The sequence below is a fragment of the Cyrtonyx montezumae genome, unplaced genomic scaffold (genome assembly GCF_038088225.1).
Source record: "Cyrtonyx montezumae isolate F1298 unplaced genomic scaffold, pur_monq_1.0 scaffold_22, whole genome shotgun sequence".
Classification (NCBI taxonomy): Eukaryota; Metazoa; Chordata; class Aves; order Galliformes; family Odontophoridae; genus Cyrtonyx; species Cyrtonyx montezumae.
This window is the reverse complement of record NW_027071959.1, coordinates 4,144,397-4,156,610: the sequence shown is the minus strand read 5'-3', so window position 1 is coordinate 4,156,610 and position 12,214 is coordinate 4,144,397. Positions and strand designations below refer to the sequence as shown.

The 12,214-nt window shown below is 51.4% G+C and overlaps 1 protein-coding gene across 2 annotated transcripts in view; it reads right to left on the bottom strand.

The window, feature by feature from the left end:
- The window catches only part of B3GAT1 (beta-1,3-glucuronyltransferase 1), a 29,595-nt gene that overhangs the window by 1,686 nt on the left and 15,695 nt on the right, over nucleotides 1-12,214 (bottom strand). Inside the window, exons 2-6 of one of the 2 annotated variants that reach the window (XM_065738515.1) lie at nucleotides 11,429-11,564; nucleotides 11,144-11,290; nucleotides 8,428-8,936; nucleotides 5,795-6,091; nucleotides 862-979 (exon numbers count right to left, since the gene is read on the bottom strand). In XM_065738515.1, coding sequence (XP_065594587.1) covers nucleotides 893-979; nucleotides 5,795-6,091; nucleotides 8,428-8,936; nucleotides 11,144-11,255 — 1,005 coding nt within the window. In that variant the 5' untranslated portion in view covers nucleotides 11,256-11,290; nucleotides 11,429-11,564 and the 3' untranslated portion in view covers nucleotides 862-892. Of the gene's footprint in view, nucleotides 1-861; nucleotides 980-5,794; nucleotides 6,092-8,427; nucleotides 8,937-11,143; nucleotides 11,304-11,428; nucleotides 11,565-12,214 lie in introns of those variants that run through there. The other variant, XM_065738516.1, reaches the window with a different exon arrangement.

The following is a 12,214-nucleotide window of genomic DNA, read 5'->3' as shown; positions in this document are numbered from 1 at the left end:
CCAGCATGTTTATTACCCCTCTGCCTCGCTGCAGTGAGCTGCCACCCCTTGGAGCTAACCCAAAACTCATCTCGGATTGCAGAGCTGTGACTACTGCTGCTAGGCAACTGGGTGTTGGTGGAAAGCAGTTGTGACAGCACTGAAGAGCTATGGCCTCTCTGCAAAGCTACTATATATAGCACAGACAGTGTGCAGTGCAGGCTTTCCTTTGCTGTCCTGCCAATGGGCCACAGCGAGGCCCTGCAGCAGACACAGCTCCATCACTGCAGCCCGAGGGAACGTGCTGTAAGAACTCATTATGTTAAAAATACACTGCTGCTGAGCAGATCCGCCCCTCTCCCATACCCCTTGCTGCTCTGACTTCTCAGTGTTTGAGAGGAAAAGAGAACAAGCAGCAATCTTCTCTCCCCTCCAGGCCTGGCTCTGTGCTCTGGTTAAAGGGAGTTGTGCATCTATTTTTTCCCCCCATAATAATGAAGAGCAGCAGGCTGGATGCAGGTATGAGCAAATATTCCATCCGTCACTCTAGCAAACCAACTGCAGGGTGCACTCTGGAGATACAGAAGATGTAATGCACCTGAATGCTCAGGTAATTAAAGGTGAGAAGCCAGGGCATGAACAAATGATTGAGAAGTCAGCCACCAGTGTGTGTGTCTGCTCCTTCCTCCTCTCCATTGCTCCTCCAGCAGTGATATCCAAAGACAGCATATGCTGACCTTAGGTAAACAGATGCACAATGCCCCATCTGGGCTTTAACTACACCCTCCCTTACTGTCACTGTGTAGTTTGCATGTCCTGTCATTGTCTGGTGTTTTCCTCCTTTGCTGTTTCTCCTTATGGTTCCAGAACGTGAGCTCTCACCTGGTGTTGGTCTCTGCTCAGCCGTGCACGCTCAGATTTCCACGTTGGGATCTGTGAATCCTTTCTTCCCCTCATTCACCAGCACAGGCTTTTCTGTCCTCGTGTGCCAGACTAAAATCTGAAGAAAGCAGCAGATGTCGTTAGCTGCGCCCCTTCACTGCACTAACAAACATTCTTGCACATTAAATCAATAGAGCAATTTAACCAACTACCCTGGAGCCTAATGGTGCATTCACAGCTGCAAGGAGGTTTGCATAAAGCTTCATTTAGGTAGGCCTGCTGCTACCCAGAATGCACAGTGCACAGAAATTACCTATCTTACAGTGTGCTGTCTTGGGACATTAACCTGCTCCTTCCATGTGGTTATCAACCATCCTCCTCCGAAGGCTCATCAACCTTGTCAGTGAGGTAAGGCCATTCCCTCATCACCGGAGGATCAGGTACGTGTTTCCCACAGTCAGGATCCTTACTCTGGTTCTTGCTTATGGTGTTAGCCCACCCTTGGGCAGCGTGGAGCTGTCTGCTAGGTGCAGAATGGAAAAGCCATTTCTTGCCACATCAGCTCGTGTTGTGGCTGCTCCTAACCTTGCTGGTGCTGCTTCTTTTTAAATTAAAGATGCTGAAGTGCTGCTGATGGGAGAAGTCCTTACTGCTGCTGCTCTGTTCCCATCTCTGCTCTCATGGGTACCACAGCCACGAGCTTGGTACAGAACACCCCATCCCTCCCACGTGCTGTGTGCTCCCCATGCTGCCCCTCCTATTCCAGACTGTGTCCAATGCATCGCACCACTCTTAGGGTCCCCCTCCAACCTGCTGAAACCAGCACTGAAGCACACCAGCACTGTCACTTCTACTCAAATCTAAACAGCGAAAGCTCAATATAAATCAACACCTGCAAAAGAGAACCAAGAAAAGAAATAATACAAATGGAAGAGTTGTCTGACATCGGTGGTGGGGGAGGTATTATAGGTCAATGGTTCCTCGCAGCTGTGTCACACTCCAAGCTCTGGAAATGCTCTCTCCTCACCAGACCCAATCACGTTCAGCACTATAAGCTGCATTGCTGGCAGCAGTTTTGTCCCTTCAGAGCTGCAGCTTCCTGCTCCCTCTCACCTGCTCTGTGATGGTTCCTCCTCACAGGGGTCCCCCTCTTGTTGCTATGACAATGCTCGGTGCATTTAATCCAAATATCTGCAAACCATCTTGTACCCACTCCCTGCTTTTCTGAAAAATGAGGCCACGCTCTGCTTCTGAAGGGCAAACAAAGCACTTCTCAAGCCCTTGCAGTTAAACAGGAGCCCCCCCACCTTCCTAAAAAGCTGCTGCAATTACACTGCTGCAATTACTGCCTTACTTCCTAATGAAAAGCAAAAGCAAACAGGTCTTGCCCAGCAGCTCTCTGGGCAGTGTCGGCACCAGCTACGAGCTCCTCCTCCAACACATAGAATAGCCAAGTCTTAATGCAGTGCAGGTGCTAGAAACCGAGCTGCTGGGCAGTTCTGCTTTCCAGCAGGAGCAGGGGAGAGCTGCTCCCACACAAACACCGCCAGCAATGGGCTCACACAGCTCCAGGCACCAAGGCACAAATACAGATTAATAGCTTTTCTTTTCAATCACATCCTGCTTTGACATTGTTAAATCTGAGTGCCAAAAAGGCAGTTATGTGGAATTAACTGACCACAACTGACTGATTTTCAGTGTGCTGCTTGATGCAGCAGCTTCTACCATTTCTCATGCCTTGCTCTTTAATATGGGAGGGAGATCACCATTTTGCACAGCAATACCTGCTTTTGCTCTCAGCTCACTGCTTTCCACAAGCAGTGTTGGTTTGATGTCTCAGAGCAGCTTTGGTTTGTGCAGATGTGCAGCTCGCATGGGAGCAAAAGGGGGAAGGGGGAGGCTTCCAAGTGCTTCACTACCCCTGAGCAGTGGTTCCTGCAGGTCACCTGCATCCCCTTTAAAAGTCCCACTACTGGTCGGTCACTGACAGCCTTGTCATCCAGAATCAGAAGGCCTGGAACAGATCTTTGAGATTATAGGGCTTCATCACAGGCTTTTCCATTGTCTTCCAACAGGAAATTAAGCAGACAAGTCAGCCTGTAGCAGGAGAGGGGTCACAGGATTTCCAGCACCAAAGCCCTTCAAGGAAGGCTGCAATAACTGTTATTATGAACAGTGATTGATTGCCAGCTATGCAGTTCTACTGCCCTGAAAGTGATAGGTGTTACAGGCAGAGTTCAAGGTCACAGAAAAGGGTTCTGCTGGTCCAACCTGAGCTACCACAGCCGAAGGGCCTGGAACAGACAGAGTGCTGCAAAACCCAAACTGCTCAGATGGAAATTACAGCTTTCAGCTGTGCTACAGGCAATGGCATTGGCACAGCAGTTCTGGAGACTAATCAGGGCTCAACGAGGCAAAGAGAGCCCTCCAGCTTCTGCACATCCCCTAAAAAATCACCAGCTCAGGCACTTAGCTAACACAGAGCTGTTGCACAGCAGCCAGGGTACTGCTCACTGCAAACTGCACAAACCCAGCAGCCCAATTTCAGGAGCAATCTGAGCACAAAGTGGGCAGATCTGCTCCACCCATACCCCGTTGCTCAGCCCCTGAAAGGGAAGAAACACAAAGAGCTCATGAAGCCAACTCCCCGTCTACTCTGCAGCACCACGGGGTAAGATCAGGAGGAAGCAAAGCACTCTTTTACAGTCTCTCTTGCCTTAGGCTGAATTTTTCCCTCCCCCCTGCCCATTAACAGTCAGCTTTAGCTGTTTTACAGCTGTGATGTCAGAAGCAGCCGGCTCTGGACCCTTTTGCTGCGTAATTCCCTGGCTGCTGCAGGGCCAGGCTTGCTCTCCTCCAATGCAGAAGGATTTATCCCCCTTCCCAGAGCTAGTTCCCAGACCCACAGCGTTGATTTGTGGTTCGGGCACTGCAGGGATGTTTTCTGCTGCCTCTTCTCAACCTGCATGTGTGACAGCAGTGCCATTCCCACGGTGGCATTTCACGCTGCCCACATGCATACTGCCACCCCGCAATCCTGCCCAGCACACGGCTGCCAGCCAGTTCCCTTCAGCAGCATCCACCTAAATGCCAGGCTGCAAGCCCACGGCTTTAATCCCAGATCACACTCAGCCAGGAGGGAAGGAGAGCAGAGGAATGACTGCTTCTAGCAAGAAAACCCCCCAAGAGCACAAAAGCTTGCAGCACCCAGAGAACTATACGTCTGTCTCCATCTGGGGAAACAAGGAGCTGCAGGAGTAGTTGAACAAGAAGCACATCATTTGCAGTGCCCTTGAATTTCGTGGTCTGTGCTCTCATGCTGTTTGAATAGCTGAGGCCGCTGACAGGGTCCCTGTTCTTTAAGGGCTCTGGTTGAGCTCTGCAGCTCATTTCCTCAGGCACTCACAGGAAATGGGGAGCAGAATATGTCCCAGTTACATCAACCTTATGGGAACATGAGATCTCTTAGACCTTGATCCTGTCAGATGTAATGTGTCAACAGATTGAAGAGAGCTTTGTGTGCTGTGGGGAAAACGTAGAAGCAGCAGGACACAAATACAGAGCATATTTGTAAAGCCATGTTCCCTTACGACCCCATTGCTAACCAGCCCAGGCAATTCACATAAACTTCCTTCATTTTCTTCTTCATTTCAGGTGGTTATCAAATTAAGAATAGAATGTATCTCACTGGCCAAAGTCTAAGGTTTTTGCAGGAGTGAGCATCTGTGGGCCAAAGGCAGATGACCATTTCAGCACTGTATGCAGCAAGGGCAGCTCACCTGGAGAACAGATGCCTGTGCTAATCTTACACAGTTCTCTGATCCTTCCTTAATGAGGCTACCTGAGCACATCGTAATCTGGAACGTAAATCTGACTGCAAAGCTTCACAGCAGCCAGCAATGACACCTGCTGGGAGCACACCAGCCCACTGAGAGTCTGTGTTGTGATGCTGGGGACCCCAGAGCACAGTCTCCCCTTGTCCTCCTCTGCTGCTTGTTCAGACCCTCCTCCTCATCAGAAGAGAACAAAACAGCAATTGGAAAATGGAGGCAACAGCTAACAGCAGAAAGGCAAAGCCTGACCTGCAAAGCTGCACTCGGAGTTTGCCAGGAGCAGACGGCATTCAGATCAACAAGGACCCTTGTAAGATCCCTACAGCCGTGCCAGAAAAAGAAATACAGTCTGCCTCAAATCCTGGGCAGCAATTCCTGCTTCCTCTCCAGCTCTGACCTGCAGCTCTGCGTGCAGCACTGGCACAACAGCCTGTCTGACAGCACCATTTCTTACCTCCAGCCTTTTCCTTCCTCTCCTTCCTTGCCAGTGCCCCAACTCTTATGTATAGCCTAAAAGCAACCTGGGCATCTCCCTTGGTCTGCTGAAAGTACAATAATTTCCAGCAGTATTCGCTAGCAGGGCAGTAAGGTGGGGGGGGGGGGGAAGGCAGAAAGACCTAATTGCAGGGCAAGGCCAGAGCTTTTCACAGGAAAAGCTTTCAGCTCTGAAGTGGAGGAGGACCTGGAATAGATGGCCCAACACTGGCTCTGCTTGCAATAACAGATCATTTGTAAAAAATAAAAAAAAATGATAAGTCCTCCTGGGATAATCACACAATGGAGGCTGGGTGGCTGCCTGCTAAAGATAGAGGTGTGAGCACACATGAGAGTCTCTGATCCCAGATTAAGTCCCTCCAGTGCCTGCCACCCGCTCACAAAGATTTCAGAGCACTTGACAGCCCCTCTGTTGCTGATGTGCTCTGATTGATGCCTGTCATGCTAACCAGCATTGTCTCATTGCATCTCGCACGCTCCCATCATCGCAGATAGATGTCCATCTGCTGTCTCTCATATTGGACTGGAGAGTCTTTGGGGGCAAGAACCATCAGCGTGCCCTATTACTAGGTCCTCACATTCCACGTATGGGGAATACACCATACCTTAGTGCAGTTGGCAGCTTTTGGCTCTAGGTCGTTCAGGGTGACGAGCTCCCGCAGCAGGCTGCTCTCCTGGTAGCCTCCCTTCACTCCTCGCAGTTTGAAGTACGCCTGAGATCGTTGGAGGATCAGTCTGAGGTTCACAGCAAACCCTGCCATGTCTATAGCAAAGGGGCGATGAGGGTCAAACACAGTTTTCCAGCCGTAGACCTTCCCTGCAGAGTTCACTTTGGGGGACTCGTAGCGCAAACCACCGACGAAGGCTACTGGCCACACCGACACCTTTCTGGTGCTGCGCATCTGGAGGCAAAGGAGAGAGAAGGGCACGGTGGGTGTGTGATGAAGGATGGGCTCACCTGTATGAGAATGAGCGTCCTGGGGCTGCAGGAGCACAGCGTTTTGGGAAGGAGCTCATGGCCACGGGACTAAGCGTGAGCCCAGCACAAAGCTGCCAGTAATGGTCATCACTGAGGTTTAAGAGTTTGGGGTTTTTTGGGTCGAAAGGCCTTAGAGCTGTAGGACATCGGTCCTCTGCATGGATGAGTGGGGAAGGCAGGACAGCCGGGGAGAAGCAAGACATCCAAGGAATCCAGGAGTAATGTATCTTGGAAGAAAGGTGTCTCCTCTGAAAGCTGTGGTCTCAAGCTATGAGACGCCGTAAAGCTAAAAGTGTGATTAGGGTGTGCTCACCACAGCAGCTCCCAGCACTCAGGACAGGGCATTACAGCTGGCTGTGCTACCCAGAGGGACATTAGATGCCTCTGTTCCCTGTGGAGGCACCAGAAATAGATGGGAGCTGTCAGGGGACACTTCAGTGCATGTGCTTGCCAGTACAGATGATCCAAACACCCGTCTGCCCCCCTCCCTGCTCCCGGTCCTGTGCTCTGGCAGCCTCAGCCTCGCGCTCTGCTCCCAGCCCAGGCTCTTAGATCAGGGATCTCCCAGAGCTAATCTCATCACTGCTAATTACTGCAAACGAGACCAGAAGAGCTCTGGCACTTGCCCTTCTGCATTATACACATGCTAACGGCAGTGCCTGTCCACGGGGAACAATAGTGTGTGTCTTCTGCATTTCACAGCACGTTCAGTTGGCTCCATGTGACCTTAACTGCAGCTCTGTATCAGAGAGGAGAAGGCTCTCTCAGCAAAGCACACGGGTGAATGAAGGAACCCTCTCTGCTTTATTAATGCTCTGAGTCTCTCTGAAGATGCTGCCAGCGCCTGCCTCAAAGGAGGGAAGTGGAAGAAAGACATTCAGCCTGAGTTTGCTTTCAGCTTTAAAAGCGTGTATATTCCTGTGGCTATCCAAGCTGAAGTGAGAGCCATCAGGGAAGAGAAAGGGGCACGTATGGAGTGAATAACTAGGAGATCCCTGGTATGGGAACTGACAGCCACTGGGGAAGGAGCCAATCCTACTTTCTTGTCCCATGCTGGAGGTCCTTCCTAAGAGGTGAGGTACACATCTCCCTCCAAAGCCCTCTCTAGGCAGTATGAAGGGCTCCAAGTTTCTGGGATTTGAAGCAGGTGCTGACAAACACGTGCTCCTCACGAGTGTGGCGATCCAGAGACGAGCACAGAGCATCTCTGAATCAGACATCCTGTGAGTTCTGTGCTGGCACCACTCTGGCACAGCTCTGCAACAGTGCTGTTCCCCCAGCTGGAGTCTGTGCAGAGTGGGTGTTGGGCTCTTGACAGCTACAGAGTTTAACCACGGAACATGCTGGGATGAGAGCAAACAAATGCAAACAGCAAGCAAGGAGTAGAGACCCCAGGGACTCCTCAGACAGGAGGAAACAGGGATGAACAGACAGCTAAGTGCAGTACATAGGAGTGGCAGGGAAGAAGGCAGATAACATCAGATCAGCCTGGAACCTCTGCCCGGGTGGGATGTGGGGGAAGGATGGCCAAGGGATCCCTTCCTAAGCACCTGTGCCAGGCATAAAGGACAGCAGATGATGTTCCAACCCTAACAGAGCTCCCCACGGCAAAGGCAGCTCTTCTTCAGCTCCCTCGATAGTTTTATTTTTACCATCTAAGTGTTCTTCTTGCTGGGATCCTACCAGCAAAGCTCCTGCCTTGAGATGATTGTTCCTCCTCGTCATGGAAGTGATTTGGCTTGGGTTTGAGGTACCAAGGGCTCACTCAGGGAAGCAGCACAGCTAAAATCCCCAATTGCAGAAGCAGGGAGTGTGTGAGTAAGGCCAACAAGACCCCTTTCAATGCTGCCAACAGCTCCAAGTGACTGGAGCATGGATATGTGCCTCCTGATGACGTCCCACAGGCTGTGCTGGGGTTCCCATTAATTTGCACTGCTTTTGACAGTGGGAAATGCACATATTGCAGTCACGTCACCAAGCCCCAGAGGAATCACAGAATCAGAGGAACACAGATTGCCTTAGGATGGAGGAGACCTTACAGTTCCATCTAGTTCCAACCCCCAGGCACAAGCAGGGTCACCAACCAGCAGATCAGGCTGCCCAGGAAACTCCAGGACAGCTGCAGTGGGACCACTGCACGAAGGACTGATCCAGAGCATGGGAGAGGACGTTCACAGCACCGCCTCAGCTCGGCACACAGCACTTTTTGCAGCCCACGTGCTGCTCTCAGCTGCCTGTGGTCCTCCAGCAGGGCCTTACCTCCTCAAAGAGCTCCAGGCTGTAGGTGTTATCATCATCAGCAAAGTAAACAATCCCAGGCTGACTGTTGTTTTTGTTAAAGGTCTCTCTCAGCCACCTCAGGGCAAGGTTCCTCTGCATGGTTCCCCGGGGGATGCGGGGGTCCCGCATGTCTCCCCGCAGCTTGTAGTTGCGAGGGGTCTCCACGTTGAGGTGGGTGTAGTTGAGCCCCGTGTCCCGCAGCAGCCGGGTGATGAGGGGTGTGCGTCGCTGGGAGTCCTCCACCAGGATCCAGTGCAGGTTTGGCACGTGCAGGAGGGTGTTGGCCAGGCGTGTCAGCTCTGCCTTCTGCACGGGCCGGCTGTAGGTGGGTGTAATGACGTGGATGGTGGGAAGGGTGTCTGACCACGGGGGTGGGCGAGTATAAACATATTCTGTCCTCACCACCTCCACAATGTCCCGGTCCGACAAGCAGTATTCCTTGGAGTCCAAGCCTGCAGCGAGATCACGCCGGGAGTCACCACCATCATCTGAGCAAGAAGAAAAACCGCATGGACTCTGTCCTCTGACACCCCCCCCATCCCCCCTGGCTGAGCCAGCAGGCTGCATGCTGATAGCAGGAGGTCACCCTCACAGCCCAAGAGGGAAGGAAACAAGTGCAAACGGAGGCTTGAATAAATAAGTACACAAATTAATAGGAAACAGGGACAAACACCCATGAGAAACGAAGCTCCTGCTGTTAGAAAACCAGCACCCAACAGGGCCTGAGAGGCCAGGACAACTGTGCAGCCGAGCACTCAGAATAAGCCTCACAAAGTGCCCAGAGGAGAAAGAGTTGTAGAGCAATTAGATCTAGATAATGAAATTAGGAGCAGGGACTGACAATCTGCCGTTCCCAAAGGGCTCCAGTGCTCTGGGCACCACGCTCAGTGGTGCAGGACTCATTGCACTGGGACTGGGAGGTGGGGAATCAAACTGGGCTGGAGCTGTGGAACACACAGAGTCCCTTTATCACCTGAAGTTCCCAGCAGCACTGCTGGCCAGGACACTGCACACTCTGCTGCTTACTGACAGGCCTGGGATGTGGCATGGGGAAGCAATGGCAAGTCTCCCAATCTAGAGACAGAGGGCAGAAATAAAGCCCCTAAACATATATATACAAGCATTTGTCACTTCTCCACCCTGCAACTTACACACTACAGTAGAGCAGCGAGAACAGCAGCATCCACAGTTAGGAACTGAGAGACATAAAGGGGCACAGCCACTCAGAGGTATGCCAGCTGCTCTCTGGTGGACGCCTGATTTGTAGAGCCCCAGATTTTGCAAAGCCAGCTGCTGCCAGGAACTTCAGATGAGAGAACAGGAACAGGCAGTCATCAGATCGTCCCCAGCAGGGTACTACTACCTGCGTGTTTTTTGTAGCACATTACTCGTATGGCAGCACAGCCTTTGATATAGACCTGAACTGAATGAGGGATTTGTACTTGGAGGTTTTGAGGGAGGGAGGGTGTGTGTTTGGGGTTGGGAGGGAATAAAGTTTCCTGCACATGTGGGGATCAGGCTCTATATAAGGGAAAGCACATCTGCATTGCATAACAGCTCTCTGAAAGCGCAGAGCACCAGAATCTAATCAAAAATAAAACTGCAAACTGCATTGGACACAGACACGAGGTAGTTAGCCAGGATGGAGCCTGAAGGAGACATACGAGACAGTTTGCAAACACCCCCAGATCAAACCCTCAGCTGTAAATCCTGGCAAATTTATCCACTGCCACTGCATCTCCACACTAGCATATAGATGCACATCTCATTTCCAGCACCTGCTACCGAAGGAGCTCAGAAATGCATTACAAGCACGTAACAATTTCTCCCAAGAGCTTCAGGTTGGTCTCTATCACCACTCATTTTCCACTGAGCGCTCATAGAAGCGCTCTCAGGGGAAGCACCTTACTGAAGGCACCACGAAGTTCAGGGCCAGGTCACAGCAGGGCTGTCACTGTGCTGTGACTTTAATGACAGTGGCCATTCACCAGCCAACTTGCCCCAGTGTTTAAGGGCACTGAGTCAAATCACTGTGCAGACAGGATATTCTTCTAAACCCCATTTTGGAACCCAACAGAGATCACACGTCCTGTGGAGTGCCATCCACCTTCCGGAGAGGATCCGTCCCCTTTCCCTTAAGAGCTGTGCTGAGCCTTGGGGGTGGTTGCCAGTCCAAGTACTCCAGGAAAAGGTAAAACCATTCAGAACAGACTCTGAGCTTCAGTGAAAGGATAAGAAGGTGCCAAGGATGGGAATAAACATTAAAATGAAGACAGAGAATCTCCCAGAACAAGGGCTTAGAGACAGAAAATGTGCTGTTCTCCTTCCCCAGAAGGGTACAGCCAAGAATGGAGACTTCTGCCTTAAAAAAAGAAAACAAAAACAAAATGAAAAAAAAAGATAATCAAGGAATAAAGAAAAGCATCTTCCTTCTGTGCTCTGTTCCTTTGAATCTGGATGTAGGTGGGCAAGAGCTCTCCAAGCATAGGGAGCACGTCCCATGGCTTAGAGGATGATGTCTCCAAACACCCCTGGGAAGTACCGGGCTGTTCCTGAAGCAGAAGTGGGGAGGCTTCTGCATGAGCATGGGCCGGGAGCTGAGATGGGAATGGCTGCCGTGGAGAAATGAAATGAGAGAGATGAGGACGAGGGAGTGATGCACAAACTTGGCATGGGCTGGTTTGATTTCTCTCACCCTTGTGCACTGCAAGCAGTGGAGCAATGGTGCTCTGGTGCCAGACGGTGATTAGTAGTGTCCAGGGCAGAACTATCAGCACGATAGCCAGGATGTCTCGTCTCTTCGGCATCTCCAAGACTGACTGGACCCACAGCTCCTCATTACCTGACAGTGAAAACCCCAGAGACAGAACAGCAGAGCAAATGGAGAACAGAAATAAATGGGCAGGAAGGAACAAGGACAGAGAAAGAGAACGCGAGAGAGGGAGAGAGCAGCGAAGGCGACACGACTCGTAGGTCTTACCAGTGCTTACAACCCACCCATTGCAGAAGCAGGTTTGGAGGGGTCTCAGCTGCTGGGACCAGGAGCAGGAGAGCACTTCTAGGGGATGCTGTTGGGGCTTCCAGCAGGAACCTCAGGGACCCATCTGGCAGGAAACCTGCAACACAAAGCAAAGGTAAGCAGGCAGAGAAAAGTACCAGCGAGCTGTTCCATAAAGCTCACCAGTCCTCCCTGAGGAAAGCAAATGAAACCAGGGCAGTGAGCGACAGAAATTGTGTCCTACCCCTCCAGGAGAGGTGGATGCCTTCTGGGTGCTCAGGTCCCTGCTTTCCTTTGCATCTACCCACCAAGCAAGGCCACCATGTCAGCTGAGCAGCAGTTGTGCAGTGCCAGCTCTGATCCATGCCCAGAAGGGCCCTTCACTCCCAAGCCAGCTGTCTCACAGCTCGCTAAGCCCAGGCCCTGGGAGAAAGCAGAGGCCACACCAGGTACATCATTTGCCTGATGCAGCAGCAAGTGCTGTGACCACCAGCCCTCACCCTCCGTGGGGCAACCACAGGGAAGGCTGTGCCTGTGCCCTTGGGGATATGGCTCCAGCAAAACCAGTGATCCTGCACATTGCTTGTCTCTGTAATCCCTCAGTTCTGACCACCCCACTGACACTTTTGGTGCAGCCAGTTTTAACTCTGGCTTCCAAAGACCTGTTCAGGTTCATTTCTTCCATCTCAGAGGTGTTGCAAGTAGAGTATATTAAACTGCCACAATAGCTTAGTTTGATTCAATACAAGCACATACAAGATTTAAGCA